The sequence below is a fragment of the Emydura macquarii genome, unplaced genomic scaffold, assembly GCF_026122565.2.
Source record: "Emydura macquarii macquarii isolate MOO-44397 ecotype Brisbane River unplaced genomic scaffold, CSIRO-AGI_Emac_v2 contig_2676, whole genome shotgun sequence".
NCBI lineage: Eukaryota > Metazoa > Chordata > Testudines > Chelidae > Emydura > Emydura macquarii.
The window spans coordinates 18,696,777-18,717,508 of record NW_027132813.1 but is presented as its reverse complement, the minus strand read 5'-3'; the positions used below and the strand labels follow the sequence as shown (position 1 = coordinate 18,717,508).

General features: G+C 44.3%; 1 protein-coding gene across 3 annotated transcripts in view; it reads right to left on the bottom strand.

Annotated features, from left to right (window-relative positions):
• Window positions 1-107: 107 nt before the first annotated feature.
• Window positions 108-20,732, bottom strand: part of PACC1 (proton activated chloride channel 1) — a 34,694-nt gene continuing 14,069 nt past the window's right edge. For all 3 annotated transcript variants that reach the window (XM_067565001.1, XM_067565002.1, XM_067565000.1), the window contains 3 exons: window positions 11,264-11,408; window positions 856-960; window positions 108-359 (listed from right to left, as the gene is read on the bottom strand). In XM_067565001.1, coding sequence (XP_067421102.1) covers window positions 201-359; window positions 856-960; window positions 11,264-11,408 — 409 coding nt within the window. In that variant the 3' untranslated portion in view covers window positions 108-200. The remainder of the gene's footprint in view (window positions 360-855; window positions 961-11,263; window positions 11,409-20,732) is intronic.

The following is a 20,732-nucleotide window of genomic DNA, read 5'->3' as shown; positions in this document are numbered from 1 at the left end:
TTCATAACTTACATTTTAAAAACTCACGTATTTAGCAGGCTTGTTTTACAGCGGTTCAAGTGTCAGTTCATTTATGCTATCACTCCAGGAAAGGTAAGTATTTCTCCTTGAAGCACAAATTCTCTTTAATTTGTGTAACAGCTGCATTGTTAGTTGAATTTTTATCCAGTGTACTAAATATTTTAAATGTGTTTTAGTCCTCAGGTTATGTGGTTCATTGCTTGACTTCTCTTCAGGTGCCTCCTTCGGATTTTGATCATCCACTTAACACTTAATTTGGCAAAGTCCGTTGCTTTAAACAGAGCCAAGAAAATACCACATAGTAGAGCAATCATGTTCCAAGGATTGGCAGTGACAATCTGCAAAAGAGTTAAACTATTATTTTTGTCACCTCTTACACTCAACCTATGTTACAGCTGTTCAATATGTTGTTAAATTCCATTTATAAAATGTTTGGTTTTTTGCCTTAGACATTTTATACAAGTATTATCTCATAGTCCCTATATGCATCTTCCTGAGTGTGGTGTTTTATCCTCTGAGAATACATTTCTCCTAAGCGTTTTCTTCATGCCCAAACAAATGTTCAGACTTCAAATGTTGCTTCCCACATACTTCAGAGAATTTTAGTTTTGTCTTAGCTTTGTGTGTGCAATTACCAGGTCAAGGAGAGGCTGAAGATGGTCTTGACCTCAGCAACATTTAGATTAGGTTGAAAGAACTTTGAGAATTTCAACCCAATCACTCCCAAATGACATCAGCCTTCCTCCAATGTTTTCTGAGCACTATATGCTGAATTTCTACTTCGTTTAAAACTAAGTCATGTAAGCGTGTGAGGAGTGACTAGAATTTACTCACATCTTGAACTTTCTGTATAAAAGGATCTTTCCATTCAAATACCACAAAAAACAACTGGTCGCTTGCTGGTTTATGCCTCTGGTCAATGTAGTTAACCACACTAGTCTGGAATAGAAAAAAGAAAAGGCAGTTAACTTCTCCCCCTTTAGCGTAAAAGCAGCTTATGATGGAAAAGGTGAAAGTAATCGGACAAGGCTGATTTTAAAATGGGGCTTTTAAATGGCTTGAAGTAGGTATTGGTCTGTTAACTGTTAGCTATTGTAACGGTAGAAAAGTTAAGTTTCCTAGAGTTGATTCAATCTCAACCTAATCTGCCTCCTCTTTTCTACTTTTTTTTTAAAATTAAGTGGCTATTTAATCTTTGAGTGTCCAGCTATGCCCCTACCAAAAGCTGAATTTGTTCCAAAAGGGTCAAGTTAAAAGCAAACCACAATCTCTATCTGAATGTCCTGATTCTCCCAAAACGTGTGCAAGTTTGGTTTACCTGAAGGAATAGATCTGTACTGGTACTTTGAAAAGTGTGATGTAAAGTGACTATCAATAACTATGGAGGTACATTTATCTTTAATCTCACCTACACAATTGACTACAAAATTTTAGGGGGAAGAACAGTGCTTATTCCAGAGCATAATGTCAGGCCTAGACTGGATACTGGCAGCTGCAGGCCAGAGAGAAAGAGCTCAATTAGAATTCTGTCACTTCCCAAGGTGGGTCCCCAACAGCTAGCATGTACAAGGTGCCCTACTGTGCTTGTCAAGCAGTGTGTGATGGGAACAAGTCTTTACAATTTGCAAGCCTCTGTTGACATAACTTACGTAGCATATGCAATACCCAACCACAGAACAGCTGCTGAAAGTGATGTGGTTTGGGGAAACCTGATTTTAGATGAAGCCGATGAGGAAATGGTGTTTAGAAAACTCTTTGGGGCTCATGCAATTTATGCCACCTTCCTTGCAAATGGGCAATAATGTAATCTGATTTTAGCATATGGAAAAACAACTGAGTTGAGAGATTACAAAGCTAATATTACAGATGCACAGTGTGTATGAAGTAACACCGATAGAAAGCACTTATCCCAGGTCCAAGACTAGTGAGGCTAAAGTCTTGGCATGTACATAAAGTACTTTGTATGACTGACAGGTTAGTACATCATATACAGTAAGAGGGTTAATTTTTTTTGTCAATATATTACAGCCAAATTCAGGTGATAGGCTATTTTTCCTTCAGATATACATCAAGGATATGACTTAAGTATAGTCTGTGCCTTACTAAAAAACTATACACTGTATAGTTGGGGTTTATAGATTATAATCTGTATGTGTTTAAATTGAAGGGAGGTTGACCACAGAAAAGTTTACCATACATTTTTGCTGCAGGCTAGAGAGAACTACTCCTCCCAGTTCATTGCAATCTCCTGTCTAGTTACAGAAATGTATTTCCAACTCAGTTACTCTGTCAATAAATTTGCATGATAGGAAAGGAGTAGTACACTAGAAAGTAAAGTCAAGGAGACGGAATAAAGGAAAGAAAAAATAGAGACAACCTAAGGAAGACAGGATTAGTTCCAAAACTACCCATGTAATTTGCCCTATTATCGGACAATCCCTCTGGCATGCAGTTTTCTAAATCAACATTTGACTCCCTTAAAGGTTAAATGTACTTCCTTGTCCACTCCAACAAATAAGGATAAAGTGAGAAGGCATGTTTTTCTTTTACCATCAAAGTAGGACTGGTGCACTTTATGCCTCAGCTATGATAATTTATACACATTCCAACATCTTTAAGAATTTGAAACATTTCAAAGCACATGCTTATGTGCTTAAAAATCTGACTACTCTTTATATAGGATTGGACATGGCTAGAGTTCTGCTAATACAAGTGGTCATAGTCTACATGACACCTTTGGACTAGAGGGAGTTAGTCTTGCAGACACTCAAATTTTTCTATTGGTGCTTTCATTGCCAATTGCTGCACTTTATAGGCTTAAGTGGTTCAGAGAATGACTTCAAAAAATAAAACTTGTAAGTAATAACAATAAACAGATGGCATCTCTCTCCGTATCCATTCTGACTATATTACTGCCACCCCATGCTTGGATCAGATCTTAAAAACATATGGTTGAACCTGAGCAAGGCAGAGGTAAGTTCTTAAAGGAGGCTGCACACTTCTCTGAGTGAAGGTACACCCCCACAACCAGTCAATTTAGTCTGTAGTTTGAGTGCTCTTGGGTTCTTTATTGATGCTAAACTCTCACAGAGCAGCATCCCCACGTAATGTTTTCCACCATCTCCAGTTGCTAAGACTCGACTCCCTGCTGGTGGCTGCCTTAGCCTTATCTATACACTCCTTCATGAATTAACCTCTCATCTGGACTACAGCAATGCAATATACCTGGGCATGAAGGCATTAGCTCTTAAACTCCAACTAGAACAGAAGGCAAATATATCTCCTTAGCAACATAGTGACCATGAGCACATCAGACCCATCCTCTGTTCCCTGTGCTACCTTCCTATAGAATAGCAAATCAATGTCTCACTCCATGTTCTGGGCTGAGGATATTTAAAAGTTTGCCTTAAGTACTCAACCATGACAACTCTGGTCTGCAATTCCACTCCTTGGGCACACTGACATTTTTTAACACAAGGATAAATCTTCTCTGTGCAAGAGACTTAGCTTTTTCAGAGACCAGTCTGAGACTGGAATTAACTCCCCAATCACAAACCTCACCAGCTTCCAAGCACCTTCCTTGCCTTCTCTAACACCATAGCAGCATGCATATAAAAACAACACTACTGACTGAAATGCTACATTCTCCACTGCGAGCAGAATAAACCACATGGGACAGAAGTTAGTCATCTCTTAATGCATTATTAGACCCTCATACTACACTAATGAGGTGGTATAAGAAGCTATATAAAAGAATAATTGTAATAGCTGCCCTCGCAATAGTGAGCATAAATCTTATTTAGATGACATTTTTAAAAAAGCTCATTCCAGGAGTCAGTGGAAACCACCTCAAGTGTTTGCTATCCGTCTGAGGAACATGGCTTCAAACTGGAAAAGAGGTTACTTACCTGTTTAATTGGAGGTTCTTCGAGATGTGTGGTCCCTATTTATATTCTAAATATGGGTGCGCTTATGCTGTAGCAGTGACTGTTGGCCTGCATCCTTGTGGTTGCAGGCAAAGTTATATGAAGCTGTACAGGAGGCTGCCTCGTTAGTCACCCTCTTGCTGCCGACAGCCGCAGGGATGGAGGGTGAGTACTGGAATACAAATAAGGACCACACATGTCAAAGAACTTTCAATTGCGGTAAGTAACCTTTTCTTCGAGTGATGCTCCCTATCTGTAGTCCAAACGCAGGTGAGTATCAAGCAGCGATCAGTGCAGAGGAGGATGCAATCTGGCGGACGACATGACCCATGGCTCTGTTAGCTGCTGCCTCCAGACTATGGCATAGTGAGCGCTGAGGGCATGGATTGAATATCTCACTGTGTGGCAGATGTCATGCTAGGAGACGTCCGCACCTCCTGTGCCCGTGTTGAGTGTGCCATAATCTGGGTGGTGTGGTGTTTGCCTGCATCCATGTGTGCTACAAGTTGTCTGAGATCCACTTCAAGATACATTGGGAGGAGAGGGCCTGACCTCGAGATCTGTCCACAATGGCCACAAAGAGGCATGGAGAAGCATGAAAGGTCCAGGTCCTGTTGAGGTAGAAGGCGTAGGCAGGATGGACATCAAGCGAGTGCAGGGTTGTGCCAGCGTGCTGCACCAGAATGCAGGTTCTGGCCACAGCTGTGGCATGTGGATGAAAGACTGGTTGAAGTGGAAGTCAGAAACCACCTTCAGGAGAAATTTAGGGTGAAGGCATAAGGAGATCTTGTTCTTATGGAAGACCGTATATGGTAGGTCAGCCATCATGGCAGCCAATTCGCTGACCCACCAAGCAGAAATGGTAGCCACAAAGAAAATGACCTTCATGGCAAGGGAGCACAGTGTTAGGGGCTTAGAGAGGAGATCTGGTGAGGGCAGGGAGTACAAGATTAAGGTCCCATGAGTGTGTGGGTGTGATCACCGGCGGGAAGATGTTTAGCAGCCCCTTCAGGAAGTGGGTAATAGGGGAATGGGTAAACAAAAAAAAACCAAAAAAATCGAGCATCTGTCCACAGGGGCGAGGAAGGCACTGAGTGCTGCCATGTGTGCCCAGACAGAGCTAAGAGAAAGGCCTGAGGTCTTAAGTTTGAAGATATACTTTAGGGATGGAGATGGCATCAAGGGGAAGGCTATGGTACTGAGCCCATGAGGTGAAACACACCCATTTTGCCATGTAGCATGCTCTGGTGGAGGTCCCCCTGCTGTGCATAAGGCACAAGCCTCATCCAAAAATCAGGCTGTTAGACGAAGGGAGCCAGATTGGGTTGGCAGACTCTGCCCACCGTCCTGGGTGGGACAGTCCACGATTGGGCAGAGGTAGGATGGGTGGAGAGCTGGAGGTGGTCAGGACATCCAAAGCTGACTGGGCCACAATGGGGCAATTAAGCAGGACTGTAGCCCGATCCCGTCAGAAGGATGTAGAGAAGGATGGGAATGCATAGTGGAATTTGCTGCCCCAAGGCAGGAGGAGAACATCACCTTGTGAGACAGGCTCCATGCCTCCCCCCCACCCATAGAACAGTAGAGGGGGAATTGGGGCTTTTGCGTGTGGTGAAAAGGTACCAGCGAGGGGTACCCCAGGGACGGCAGAGGGAGCAGAGAGTGGGATCATGGAGCGCCAACTCATGCCTGAGGTACCAGTACCAGCTCAGCTGATTGGCCAGGGAGTTGTGTGCGCTCGGGAGGTTATGCCACACAGAGCGTGACATGGTGGCAGATACACCAGTTCCAGAGATGGATGGGCTCTGCACAGAGAGACAGAGACTTGCTGCCCAGCTGCCTGTTTACGTAGGTGACCACTATAGTAGTTGTGGAGAGGACCTGAACATGACTGGTGCGGATGAGCAGCAGAAATGCGCAGAAAGCCAAGCAGACTGCTCAGACCTCCAGGACTTGGATGTGCATGTGGGCCTTGGCAACGTGCTCATTCCGATGAGCACCCCAACTAGCGAGGGAAGCATCCGTGGTCAGGGTGATAGTGGGACACAAGTGGCAAAGAGAATGCTGATGAGTAGAGCCCTGCATGGGTACAAAATTTGTATCCACATCCGAGCCACGATCTGCAGAAATGATCTGCAGATAAAGTGGATATCCACAGATTTGCAGGGCTCTATCAATGCACCTTGGAGGGGTTGGTCCACCAGATGAGGGAAGCGTGAACCGATCATGGGACAAGCAGGGTGGAGTCCAGGTGGGTGGCATGGGGCCAGGTGACAGATAGGAGCCACATCTTGCGTCAGTGCATGTGTAAGTGGGCTTACAGTGTTACGCAGATGCAGGTCATCATGTGCCCAAGGAAGTGCGGGAGCTGCAGCGTAGGTCCATATCAGATGTCAGGGTGGTGAAGCGGTCTGCCAGGAGAAAGGCACAAGCCACCATGAAATCGAGGTGGGCACTGATAAAGTAGACAGTCTGCATTGGGACAAGCACCAATTTCTCCTCATTGATACAGACATCAAGAGGGGTGATGAGAGAGCAAAGAACGCGAATGGGTTTGTAAGCTCAGTGCAGGAGGTCGCAACAAGAAGCCAGTCATCCAGATACAGGAAAATGGAGTACCCCACACGCCGGAATTGTGCTGCCACAACTGCAAACACCTTCATGAAGACCCTGGGAACCATTGCGATGCTGAAGGGGAGAACTCTTAACAGGTATTGGTTGGTGCCTGCACATAAGCAAAGAAATTTGCAGTTGGCCAGGTCTATGTCAACACAAAAAAGTATGCATCTCTTACGTCAAAAGCTGAGAACCAGACTCCTGGAGAAGGGAGGGAATAATCGAATTGAGCATCACCCTGTGGAACTTCATCTTTCAGATCAAGATGTTGAGAATATGGAGATTGAGTATAGGGTGGAACCTTCCACCCTTCTTTGGGATGAGAAAGTAGAGAGTAGATGAAGGGGTCAAGCAGTGGTTCTATCGTGCCCTTGGCGAGGAGGGCATCTGCCTCATGTTGTAGGAGGGTATGATGGGAGAGACCCCCTGTGAGAGTCCAGGGGTGGAGGGCCCAGTGGAGTGGGAAGGTGAGAAACTCAATGAAGTAATTGTGCCGTACAACCTCCAGCACCTAACAGTTCATGGTGATCTTACTCCAGTGCTGGGCAAAATGGGCAAGAAAGCCCCCAAAAGTAACGGTAGGTTGAGGGTGAAGACACAGGGGCTTGCAACGGCGGCGATCGATAGGTCCAGCAGCATGCTGAACCAGTGCTGGTGCAGTCAGGCTGGTGCAGTTAAGATAACATCTGCCTTGTCCCTCTTGACTTTCAGCAGGACTTTGTGAAGAAGAGGAATGGGCGGAAACGCATACATGAAGCTCCCCAACCACTGCAGAAGGAAGGCATCAGAGAGCAGCCCGGACTCCAGACCGCAGAGAAAGCAGAACTGTGAGCATTTCCTGTTCCATGCTGACGCGAACAGGTCCACCTGGGGAGAGCCCCACCGTTGAAAAATCAGAGAGATCACATCTGGATGAAGCAACCAGTCGTGGCAGGGTAAGAATGACCTGCTGAGGTGGTCCGCCTCGTCATTCCTTGCTCCAGGGAGGTGAGAGGCTGTTATGTGAAAATTGTGCCTCAGCGCAAGGTCCCACAGACAAATTGCTTCCTTGCAGAGAGTTGAGGAATAGGCTCCCCCATCTGTTGATGTAATACATGGCCGCTCTATTGTCTGTCAGTACCTGCACCACCTTGCCTGCAGTAAAGTGGAGGAACACTCCACAGGCTAGGACTTGATGTGCACGCGCCTCTGCTCCCTTGACCAGACCCCTTGTGTGCTGAGGTTGGCGCTGATATGGGACCCTCAGTCCAAGGCATCTGATACCAGAGTGACCAAGGGGACTAGCTCCTCAAACAGCACACCCCTCAACACTGCCCGGGGATTCCGCCACCAGTCTGGTACGGCCAGGATCGCAGGGGGGTGGTACTGTGACCACACGGTCTAGGGAGTGTCTGCTCGGGGCATAAACTGAGGAAAGCCACAACTGAAGTGGTTTGAGTCTTAGTTGAGCCAGCCTCACCACATAAGTGCAGGTCCCCATGTGGCCTAACAGCTGCAGACAGTGCCTGGCTGTTGTAGTCGTGGAGAGGTGCAGGCGAGCAATGATAGCAGACATTGCCTCGAAGCGTGGCTGGTGCAGGAAAGCTCTAGCTTGGAAAGCGTCTGGGACCACACCACACCAATGACTCTTCACTTTGGGGCTTGTCCAGTACTAGCTGTAGCACCAGATCTGAGATGTGATACTCACCACCAGTGAAGGGCGGAGAACTGCCAGATCCTATGGTCCCGGGTCTGATGGGGCACCTAGCCGGAGAGCCGCCTCTATGAGGAACTTGCGGAGGTGGAGTAAATGAGCCTCACGGGTCCGTGGCAGGAAGGAGCAGCAGATCTTGCAGTGAGCACTAGATGGGCTTCCCCCCGGCAACAGTGGTACTTGTTGCTCATGGAGAACGAGCAAGGGTATGACACAGTTCTTGATGCCCGAAACATGGGGCATAGTCCCCCAGAGAAGTGGTGGGGGAGCCCAGCCCCAAACAGGGTGAAGGTGAGACTAACTACACTAACAACACTCGCTAATTACATAGAAAAAAAAGAGAAATACTATTTACAATGAACGAATCATTCTCACAGGCAAGCTGTGAATACGGAGGAACAAGGATTCTGACTCTGACCATATGGCGGTATGAAGGAACTGAGTGGGTATTGTCACAAACTTCAGATAACCTTCCCTGCACCACAAGGCTACATATGGCATACGTGCGGGCCAACTGACACTGCTACAGAAGTCTTCTGGCACATGGCACGCATTCACACCCATGTTTGGAATACGTATAGGGACCATCACTCGAAGAATTCCTTGACCCCAGCTCCCAGGATGGTCATTAAAGTTCACAAGTTGACTCCACCTTCAAAAAGGCTTTCTTATTTTCTTGAGATTCAAGATGCTGCAAGCCCAGATTCTGGAGTTTCACCAGGCAAAAAGAGCTTCCACTGAAATCCCTGATCAGGATCATGGCAGATCCCCTTGATTTAAATCAAACCATCCTGAGTTCAGGTACTTTTGTTAATAAGGGAACAAATGCATCCAGCAGCACTCTCAAGCACAGGCCTATTCTGACACTGACTATGGCCAAAGAAATATCTTCAACACGCATTGATCCTATCTGCAATGTAGCACATCTAAAAATCAAGGAAGAACAAGGCTGTGGCAACATCACAAGGAAACTGCAGTCCTCTTCAAGTGGGCAAAGGAACATTTACCTTCATTAAATACATGCATACAAAATGAAAGCTAAACCTAACCATGTACTGTTCACTTGGAAACAGATTTTCCCAGTCTCAGCCAGGAGGTTTTTCACATACTCACAGTCAAATGGGGCACTCATGTATGGGAAACGGTAGCATCAATGCAAAGGCAGGTCTAGTCTTTGAAGATGGCCAAGATAGGCAGTCACTCCCATCCATAACACTCATCTCAAAGACCTTGTGAAAATTCACCTGGGGATCACCTTTAGCACCACGTTGGCCAAACCCCCCTTTCCCCATGATTTCCCTCTGTTCTAAAAATGGCAATAGACCCAACCTTCAAACTACCTGTGGAAAAAGACCTACTTCTTCAAAGTCTAGTTCTATGTCACAATCTAATATCTGTTTTAGAGAGCATCGCTCGAGACAGATTATTTGATCAAAGGAGTTGTTTAGAGCAGGGTCTCTCAACCTTTCCAGACTACTGTACCCCTTTCAAGAGTCTGATTTGTCTCATGTACCCCAAGTTTCACCTCACCTAAAAACTACTTGCTTACAAAATCAGAAAGACAAAATAGTGTCACATCATACTATTGAAAAAAATGCTTATTTTCTCATTTTGTCTGTATGAAATTTTAGTTTGTACTAACTTCATTAGTGCTGTTTATTTAGCCTATTGAAAAAGCAGGGAAATATCTAGATGAGTTGATCTAACCCCTGGAAGATCTCTGCATATCCCCAGAGGTATGCATATCCCTCTTAAATACCTTCACTGGATGAACAGATCACACTTGATTTATTCAAGACCACGATTTCTCTAGAAACTCCACATAAGTTGTAGCAAGGTCTAATTTGCACCCATTTTAAGTGTTTTAAATCTCAATAAGGAGAAAGAGGAATCTTGTTTCTCATTACCTCATAGCCAGATTCTTAGGAAAAAATATACTTAACTCATCCTTCAAAATAAAGATGTTCCACATGGAAGCTGAGTTTAGTCCTGAACATCCATACCATATGTCCCTATGAACCCGTGATTTGCTTCTACAAATTTCATTGCTTTCTAAAATGGCTTTTCTGGTTATCCCATTTATGGGGATATTTCTCAACTTCTTCTTTTTTAACTCTTACTATATCTGGATTGCATCTCTTCAAAATTCCTCTCTAGTAAGGTATTCCTAGGGGGCCCCTCCAGATATCACTGCGGGTCTGCAGCTTTGCAAGTGGCCCCGTGATGCTTTTGCACCTAGGGAGCTAAGTGTGAGACCTGGAAAACACGCCCTTCAAAGAGCAAAATAGAGTATATTACAATGAACATTTCTCTTTCCAAGTGTGCCACAGGGTAACAATTTCCTTAGTCTATTCTACAGTTTACTTGATTATCTTTTTAAGAACAGTTTCTTAAAATTCGGCCTCAATTTTTCTTTCCCATTACTCTTATTAGACAATCCCAGACAATGCCTCTCACTCTTGAAAATATCTGTAGGTGCTCATTGTAGTTTAGGCTCCTTTTGAAAATCCCAGCCTTAAATTAAAGTTTGTTAATATGTTCTAACAAGTCAATCGTTCCAGCTCCTTACTTTGATATTCTAGACCTAGTCTCACCAGTGTAATATAAACAAGGACTATCAGTTTCCTGGTTTCTCTGTTCAGTGAGTTTTTCCAGGCCACATCAGTAAAGCCATAAAGGCAAGATAAACTCTTTGCTGTGTTATGTTTTTATGAAATGTGGGAAAGTAATGGAAGAAAGCAGCAACAGTATGCCCAAGTCTGTCTGCGACTTGGAAACTGCTTGCTGGTAAGTTGTCATAAGGAACCAATGAAACATGAAAGCCATTTGTATCTGCCACTGTGCATCACAGCAAGCTTCCTCAAAGCCAGGCTACCTTTTGCTCTGAGAAGCAGCTCTATAAGACAAGGTTACTCCATAACGTATTGAATGATTCTTGCAGCAACTACAGAATGACAATCAGCAAAGATCTGTCGCATTCAGAAAACGCATACACAGCACTACATACCTCCTGTTTGAATTCCACAGTCTCACTCCCATCTTCTTCTTTTGTTTTCACCAAGGACATTTTGACCCAGGTTCGAAAACCACCAGAAAACTTCCAGCTGGAGTATGAGCTTTCACAGTCTTTCATGAATTCTGCTTTATCTGGACTAGAAGGGGGTGAAAGGGGATGGTGTTACTTCTCTGAAATTTGGACGAAAATATTTCACTACTTTATTGCAAAACTGCAGGCTTTTTAAAGTGTCTCGGTGTTACTTTTAACTAGGATTTGCTTGTTTGGACTCAAGAGAGAACTCCTAAAACATAACTTGTGCTAAGATTTTAATTTTTCTCTGTATCACACATCTGTTTTGAACTATCTTAGATATGGCCTTCATCCCTGTAGTATCTGACTGCTCCCAGTCTAATGTATTTTTCCCCTCACAACACCCCTGTGAGGTAGGGAAGTGCTATTATCCCCATGTTACAGACTGGAAACGGAGGCACAGATTACATGATGTCCCAAAGCTGCAGAAGAAATTCTGGGTGGAGCTAGGACTTGACCCCTGGTCCCCCAAATCCCATGCTATGGCCCTAATCACTAGACCATCCTTCCTCTCTGAAGCATTTCAATCCTTCTTGGTAAATACCTCCAGGATGCTCAGCAATCAAGTCTCGGCTCAGTTATGAACCTATATTACAGCAGCTCCTAGAGACCTTAATCAGAGTCCCCCTACTTCAGGCTAGGTTCTCTACATACAGAGAAGAAGTTCCTGGCACATGCTTGCAGTGCTTTCTGGATACTTGATAAGAATGTGTTTTATTTATGTCTGTATAATGTCGTCTATAACTTCTCATCTCCTTGCTTTTCAGTTTTTGACTTTTGTTGGCAATGTGATAGGGTAAGTATGATGATGTCACTGAGGGCTGGTCTACACTACACAGTTAGGTTGACGTAAGGCATCTTATGTCAACCTAATTATGTCAGTGTCTACACTACAGCCTTCCTCCCGCTGATGTAAGTTCCCTATTACAGACATCATAACTCCACCTCTATGAGAGGTGTAAAGCTTATGTTGTAGTTAGGGTGACGCAATGTCTGTGGAGACACTGTTTTACACTGGCTGTCTTGAGCTGTGAAATTGACAACCTAGTGCCTGCTCCCCTGGAGAACTGGGTGACTGGATTCCCCCCACCCAGCTGGGAGTCTGGAAGAGAAGTCTGGCCAGCTGGACTAGTCAATTTCATGGCTCCTTGCTGCAGCTGTGAAATTGACAAGGCTGCCTGGCTCCCAGAGGGGAGCAGGAGGCCCAAGAAGCCCCAGGTGTCTTCCTCCTGCTCCCAGCCGGGAATGAGGAGGCGAGAAGCCCTGGACAGCTCCCCATCCCGGTAAGGAGGGTGGCAGTCCTCCAGGAGCCTGTGTGGCAGTTGGGCTCCTGGCAGGGAGCTGCTAGCAGAGCTGACAGACCAGTCTCAGCTCCCCCACTGACCTAAGAGATGAGTGTGAAGAGCTCCTGGTGAGGATGCACATGACCGACCCCATGAGGGTAGCGTGGACATGCTCCATTGCAGTAACCACTGCAGTGGCTGTAAGTCAACCTAATATAGTGTGGACATATCCTTAGTAACCTTACTTTGTAAAACTCACATTTTATTTGTTCCTAGAACATATACTGACGGCCTGATTTTAAAATGAGACTCCCATTTTACAATAATAGCAGTTGTTTTCATAACCTGATTGTTCCCAAATGAAGTCATTACCACCTAATTGCAGTTATTTGAGGTAGCAAAATAGGTTGCTTGACTTTTTTTAAAGCTGCTAATACCCGTTCGACAGTGAATGGTAAAGGAGGCCTAATTTCTCTGGGTATAGCATCTGTTTTCCACCCAACCTCTGGTCATTTGGTCCCAAGATAAATATCTTTTCATCCAGCTGCACATCTCTGTGCTTCTAGCCCCCTTGTGTTTCACGCCTATACCTAAAGCCACTTTTTAATACATTTTCATGAGAAATGAGTAGCTGAACCCTAGTGATGAGTTATGATTTGTTAAGACACAGGCTGATCATTTTTACTAACCGGGGCAGCTGATTATTAAAGAGGGTGGTGTAAGCTAAGTCAACCATTGGGGCTAAGCCACTCCATGACAGATTTAGCTCACCTCTTGGGGTGAAGAGAATGTGCACCTGGGTCATGTGACGAGAAAATGTGACTAACAACCAGGTCTTCAGGGAAATATTAGGGAAGTCTTTGGTCATTCAGGGGAGACACAAAGGAGCAGGACCTCTGTATGTGAACTATCCCCACAGAGACAGCAGAACAATTTTTGAAAGAGAAAGTAGTTAAGGACAGAGGTAATTGGGATAAAATACAACAGTTTTACAAAAGGTAGATAGAGATTAGGTTCGTCTGACACGACCTTTGAGAAGATAACTGATTTTTTAGACAAAGGAAATGCAATCGATCTAATCTACCTGGATTTCAGTAAGGCATTTGAGACACTTCCACAAGGGAAATTACTAGTTAAATTGGAGAAGATGGGGATTAATACGAGACTTGAAAGGTGAATAAGGAACTGGTTAAAGGAGAAAATATAACATGTCATACTGAAAGATGAACTGTCAGGCTGGATGCAGGTTACTAGTGGAGTTCCTCAGGGATCAGTCTAGGGACCAATCTGGTTTAATATTTTTATTAATGATCTTGGCATAAAAAGTGGGAGTGGGCTAATAAAATTTGTAGAGGACACAAAGTTAACAATACAGCGGAGGACCAGAATACCATACAAGAAGATCTGGATGACCTGATAAACTGGAGTATTAGAAATGTGATGAAATTTAATAGTGTGAAAACATGCATTTATGGACTAAAGATTTTTTTATGTAAGTTGGGGACTTATCAGTTGGAAAAGACAGGAGAAAGACCTCAGTGTATTGGTTGATTGCAGGATGATTATGAGCTGCCAGTGTGATGGCCGTCCTAACATGCATCAGGCGAAGTAATTCCAATAGAGAGGGGGAGGTGTTAGTACCATTACACAAGACGCTAGTGAGATCTCATCTGGAATAGTGTGTGCAGTTCTGGTCTCCCATGTTTAAGAAAGATGAATTCAAACTGGAACAGGTGCAGAGAAGGGCTACTAGGATGATCTGAGGAATGGAAAACCTATCTTATGAGAGGAGCCTCAAAGAGCTGGGCTTGTTTAGCCTAACCAAAAGAAGGTTATGGGGAGATATGATTGCTCTCTATAAATACATCAGGGGGATAAATACCAAGGAGGGAGAGGCGTTATTTAAGTTAAGTGCCAATGTGGACACAAGAACAAAAGAACAAACTGGCCTTCAACAAGTTTAGGGTTGAAATTAGATTAAGGTTTGTAGCTATCAGAGGAATGAAATTCTGGAACAACCTTCCAAGGAGAGCAGTGGGGGCAAAAAATCTAACTGGCTTCAAGGTTCAGCTTGATAAGTTTATGAAGAGGATAATACGATGAGACTGCCTACAATGGCATGTAGCAGATCTGTAACTGCCAGCAGCAGGTATCTTGAATGGCCGGTGATGGGACACTAGATGGGGAGGGCTCCGAGTTACTACAGAGAATTCTTTCCTAGGCATCTGGCTGGTGGATCTTGCCCACATGTTCATCACCATATTTGGGAGTGGAAAGGAATTTTTTCCCAGGGCCAGATTGGCAGAGACCCTGGGGGTTTCACCTTCCTTTGCAGCCTGAGGTATGGGTTACTTGCAAGTTTAAATGAGGGTAACTGATGGATTCACTGTACCTTGAAGTCTTTAAACCATGATTTGAGGACTTCAGTAACTCAGCCAGAGGTTAGGGGTCTATTATAGGAGTGGGTGGGTGAAGTTCTGTGACCTGCAACATGTGGGAGGTCAGACTAGATGATCATGATAGTCCCTTCTGGCCTTCAAGTCCATGAGTCCTGGGAGTGAGCACTCCACTAAAGCATGGGAGCCCGCCAATCCGACTTGCCTTTCTCCACCAAGGTCAGTTGCTGAGTGTCCTCTGCTGGATCCATGCCTCTTCCCTGCACACTCAGCAGCTGGGCTTCTGTTTCTTTTCTCCTCTCACCAATCCATCAGCTCTGATAGCAGTGTGGTGGGAACTGAGCCTGGGGAGAGCAGGAGCTGACTAGCCTTGCTGATGGCTGCTGCCTTATGTTATGGTGTCTGATCAGCTCTTCTTTGACATAACATATGAGTATGCAAATGTGCATGGAAGGGGACGGCCCCTCTGAAAGTGACACCCCTGCCAATGAGGGGAGGTGATACGTTCTAAGATCAAATTTTCAAGAGAAACCCAAAGTTCAAACCTCATTATATATGTGAAAGAAGCAGAACTAGGGACAGAGAAAACATTGCTGAAAGGAAAAGCCTAAGATTATCTCCATCCTCACCTTGGCAGATCAAATCCCAGGGCCCGTAGTAGCTCTAGGAACATTTAGATCAGTATGAAATGCTAGCGGTTTGTTAAGGCGCTCAGACATGAGGACCGAGCTTCAGACCCGAGAAACCCACACAAAAAGGAAATGGGCAAAACATCAATCAAAAAGAAAAATCAAATGAAACAAAACATGATTCAAGTGAGACTGGGTCTAACAATGGCTTATTCTCCCTTAGCTATAAGAGACGGTAATGAACAGCACGACTCATTGGCTCATGGGGACAAATCCAGAACAGACCAATGCTTTATCACTCAGCAGTGGAAAATGTATAATTAGAAGTTTACCAACCAAACAGGCCAATCATCAGCCTGAGGAATGACTAACCCAATGTCTGGGAAGAACTTTCCAAGCCAAATCATACAAGGAAATGGAAAATCTAAGCAGTGAGTTATGAAACCACCCTGAATGCTACAGCCCTAACGTTTCATAATTAAGGGACACTGATAGGTAGGTTCGGCCCAAAACGTAGCACTTGTGGGCTTTTAAAACGGTTAATTCAATGAACGTGGGAGGGGCAATGAGAAAGCATTTATCTAAGTGCCTGCTTGGGTTTCCAATCCAGACCACTGTAGCACAGTACTAGAGCTTTAGAATCATAAAAATACCAGACCAAGCTTCCGGGGAGAAGGAGTGGTGGTTTGCACTCACTTACATAAAAGTGAAGAGCAAATTAGGGGGTTTTAATTTACTTTTAACCTGTATTTAGTGAGGTAGGTCAATTTGGTGTTGTTTTTTAAATACATAATTTAAACTGACTAATTTCACTTTGACTCTCCTACGGTACATTTGCTGCAAAGGCTACACTGTTGTTGCTTCAGTCAGGTGTTGAAGTGGACAGAAAAGTACGGGGGGAGTCTACCATCCCCACATCTGCCCATCCCACCAGCCCCAAATCAATCCTGCCACCAATTCTGTTCCTGGATTTCTTTACCCTTCTCCCCCAGGCTGGGGAGCAGGGGAGGGAAGAGGGGTGGTGTGTGGAGAAGGGAGGGGAGGGGAGGGGAAGCCCTGCAGTGGGGTCCTTTTTCCTCCTTCCAGGCTGCAGAAGCAGTTCTGGGGCTCTTCACCCTCCTCCTTTCCGTGCTCCTGTCAAAGCTAAGTACTGCAGGGGAAAGGAGCAAAGGAACCATCACATCCCTGTTGCTCACAGCAGAGGAAAGAGGAAGCAGAGCCACCTTGAGCTGAGCTCTTTCTGGTCCCTCTTCCCCAGCTTGTGTGCAAATGGTGTTGGCTTGGAAGGGAAGGAGAAGAGAACCCTCCCTGGATGCTCATGTCCCACGAAACCGACAAGTGGGGAGCGCAGACAATCCGAGGCAGATTCCCCAGGTGATACTAAAAACGTGTGCCTCTCAGCCCCCTCTCCCACTGTTTACAAGTGCTATTTCTCACGCTTTAAGCATTGTCTTCAGTATCTGCCAATTTAACTTTTCTACCTATTACAACTTTGAAGCCTTCAGCTTGCTTTAAGTGCTCTATAAGACGACACCTAGAGCACCTTGCAGCTTAGGCTACAAAGGCACTTTAAAAATATTAATGGAACCTCACCCACCTAAAGTAAATCATCATTCCAATTTTACAGATCAGGACAATGCGGCACAAAACGCTTGTGGCTTGTCCACTGCCAGAGCCACAGAAAATTGCTCTCCTGACTGCCAGTACTACAGTTTAACTACCAGACAATGTTTCAGATGATAAACCAATAATAAGCCAATGTGATATCTAGAATTCTAGATGGACACTAACTAACCTTTGACCACAAATACTAGACACATGGGGTGCTGCCTAAATTATTCCATGACTAAGGCATTGATCTTGCATTAGGATCTGCTGACCTGGAGCCCACTGAGTCAGTCCCACTGAAGTCAAAGGGGCTCAGCGGAGCACAGGAGTCTGGACTAGCAAATCCTAATGCGAGATCATAGCCCCAAAATGCTGATGTATTGAACCAAATATGTTGATTCCTTTTGTTATAGCTCTAGCGTAAGAGTCTCTTTTAAAGTCAGTAAGTCAAGATACAATAGACAGAGTCAATTACATGAGAGCACCATATTTTTAGACGTTCTGTTCCTTTTGTGTTGTAATTCACTAATCTGTACAGTTCTGTACATGGCAATCAAGGCAGTAGGGACCAGCAGTGAATTCTAATTAGTTCATTGAATAGCACAGCCCCCAGTTCCTGAGTTAGCAGTTACGATTTAATACTGCTGTTCATCTTGCAACACTATGGAGATAAGGAAATAATTTTATTTTAGATTTGCTAAGATGTTACCTTCTGGAAGTTCTGTGAAGCTTTTTCCCCCATTCTTCCAATCCCCATTTTAAAATAATAAAGGAAAGAAAAACATTCTATTCTCTAGATTCACTTTCTATAAATAAATGTTTCATTAATTTTCCACCCTACAATTAATATTGGCAGAGACAGCAGCAGCCTTAAAAGCCATGCACTCGCACAATGGCAAAACCACCAACTCAGACTCAAGAAACAGCATACATTCTATAAAGGACAAAAGAGCAGAGCAAGCAGTGCCAGTGTTCAAACAATAAGTAAATCTGTGATTCTGACATCTGAGCCCTGTAGGTTAGGGACAGTGAGGCCCAGCATGGCTCCCTATGCTTGGTTAACCACAAGACTTGGGGTACAAATCTCCAGACACAACAGAGGCCTTCACTGATGTAGTTTGCTGTAGATTATTAAGCAGAGGCATATGATACATAATAATAACTGACCCTGCCCCATGGAATTTCTATCTAAAGACAGTCATGTAGGCCCGGCTCCTAGCCCACTGTTTCTACTGTGTTCATCAGTGGACTTTGGATCAAGGGCAAGAGACCTTAAAAACAAAGAACATTTAACAGCAGCCCTTCAGTTATTCTGCAAAACAACACAACAAAGCTGACCACAGCCATGGTATGGGAATGCAGAAATTCTATATGACACAACCTATCAGACATCCATTATTACTGCACAGTGTCTTTAATAGAAGTTACTTTATGTGAACTGTTGTCCATGTCACTGATAATGCATTTTTTCTTATGAGATCTAGTGTCACCTCCTATCAATAATATTGTAAGCAGAAGCCACTAACTAGAATTTAAAAGACAGCATAAAGTGACATAAATAAAGATGTAAAACAAAAGATGTTTCATAAAAATCTAAGTTTGGATTCCTGCATCAGTTGCATTCAGAGACCAAGCTAAGTAACTGGGGGGAAAGGTGTTAATTGAAAGGAAATTGTTTAAACAAGGTATGTGCTTACAAAGACAGCTATTGGAGATCTGACCAAGTCAGAGCAAATGCATAACACATATGAATCTGTAAGGTTTTTAGATTTATTACATGGTCAGGCTAGGACTCTTCAATTATTCAGTCTACCCACTTCATTTCTAAGGCTTTCATACTGTAGCTAATTGTAGGTTACCAAAGCAGCAACATACAGTACATGAAAAACTAGAATGAAAAGAAAATTATAGGGTAAATGATTCATGCTAAACATAATTTATATTGAAAGCTACAAAACAGACCATTTCCCAAAATTCATTAAAAGCCAGCCTCTCATCTAGAACATTTCCTGTGTTAAGACTCTTTTCATCAGCCTAACTGAACCCAATGTATGTGGCCAAGTTTCCTAAAGGATTACAAGTCTTCACTGCCAGTAAGCTTGTTCAAAGTTAATGCCAAATCCTGCTTGCCTTACTGCTGCAAATGGACACACAAGACTCTTCAAAGTCACGTTTTACAACGGGTGTGTGTGTGTGTGTGTGTGTGTGTGTGTGTGTGTGTGTGTGTGTGAGAGAGAGAGAGAGAGAGAGAGGGGGGGGGTTATTGGCGGTGAGCTGGAGAGTGAAGTGAGCCCACTCCACAGTCACCCGGCAGCAGCGGCTGCTGTCCTGTGAGACTGGGCCTAGCAAGATGGTACACGGGGTCACAGAGCCACCCAGGTTTGGCCTGATGGTTTGGCCATGATGGAGCCATGGGTGGGCCAAATTTGAGTGAGTGGCATTGCAACATGCTGCCACACAACCCTGTGCCATGTTGCAACAGTTGGAGCAGGGAGCTGGGCCCAGTCCCATTGGACAGGAGTCTGTTGCTGGGAGAGCACCAGCCCCATATGAAAAGGCACCACCCAGACACACCTGAAGGCTGCCCAGGGGGCAGTCACCCCCTATTAGCTCTGCCTCTGCACCAATCCGATTATATGTTGATCTAATTTAAACTACGTAATTTCTCTACCTTTGCAGTTCTGTTGCCTTCCAATGCTGAGGGCCAAGTGGGTCAAAAGACAGCTTCTTTTAGAGTGAAGCAACTTGCTGCTTTCTCTTTGGTTAAGCCATCATGTCATCTCTCATCTGCCTGATTACTACAAGCCTGTGGGCCAAAGTGTAGAATCCGCAATTCCCAGCTGCTATGCCTAGAAGCAGGCTCACATACAATGACATTATGTAAACTGTGCTTGAATCCCGCAGTGCACTAGGATTCTTTGTAATGCTCATTTTTAAGCAGTTCCTACCTACTCACTCGGATAAATACCCACCCTGGCACAGCTTGAATATGGCACAAAAGGGGCAGGCATCTGGAGATGCCAGTATTCAGACTTTGTATGCTTTCAGCAAGAAACAGGCTGACTGTGACTCTATACGGTAGCTAATTGTAAATTATCAAGGCAGCAACATATATTACATAAAAAACTAGAAAACGATTGTAAAGTATATGATTCACACTAAGCTTAATTTATATTGAAAGCTACAAAACAGAATTTTCTTACACTGAAATAGCAATAGTACATTTTAAATACCTGGACACTGATACTTTCTGGGGTGTTCTAGCACTGAGTAAGATTACAGAAGATCAGTAGTTACTATGGAAGGCAATGTTTTCCCTCTCTCATTGAAGGACAGGTACTTTGGGAAAAAATTTTCAGAAAATCAAATCCCTTGTTAAACACCTGCGATTTAAGCCCATTGAGGCATCCATTCTGTGTTTGTGCTGGCTGCTGTCCAATTGGACCCCAACCTGGCTCAGGCCTCTAAATGC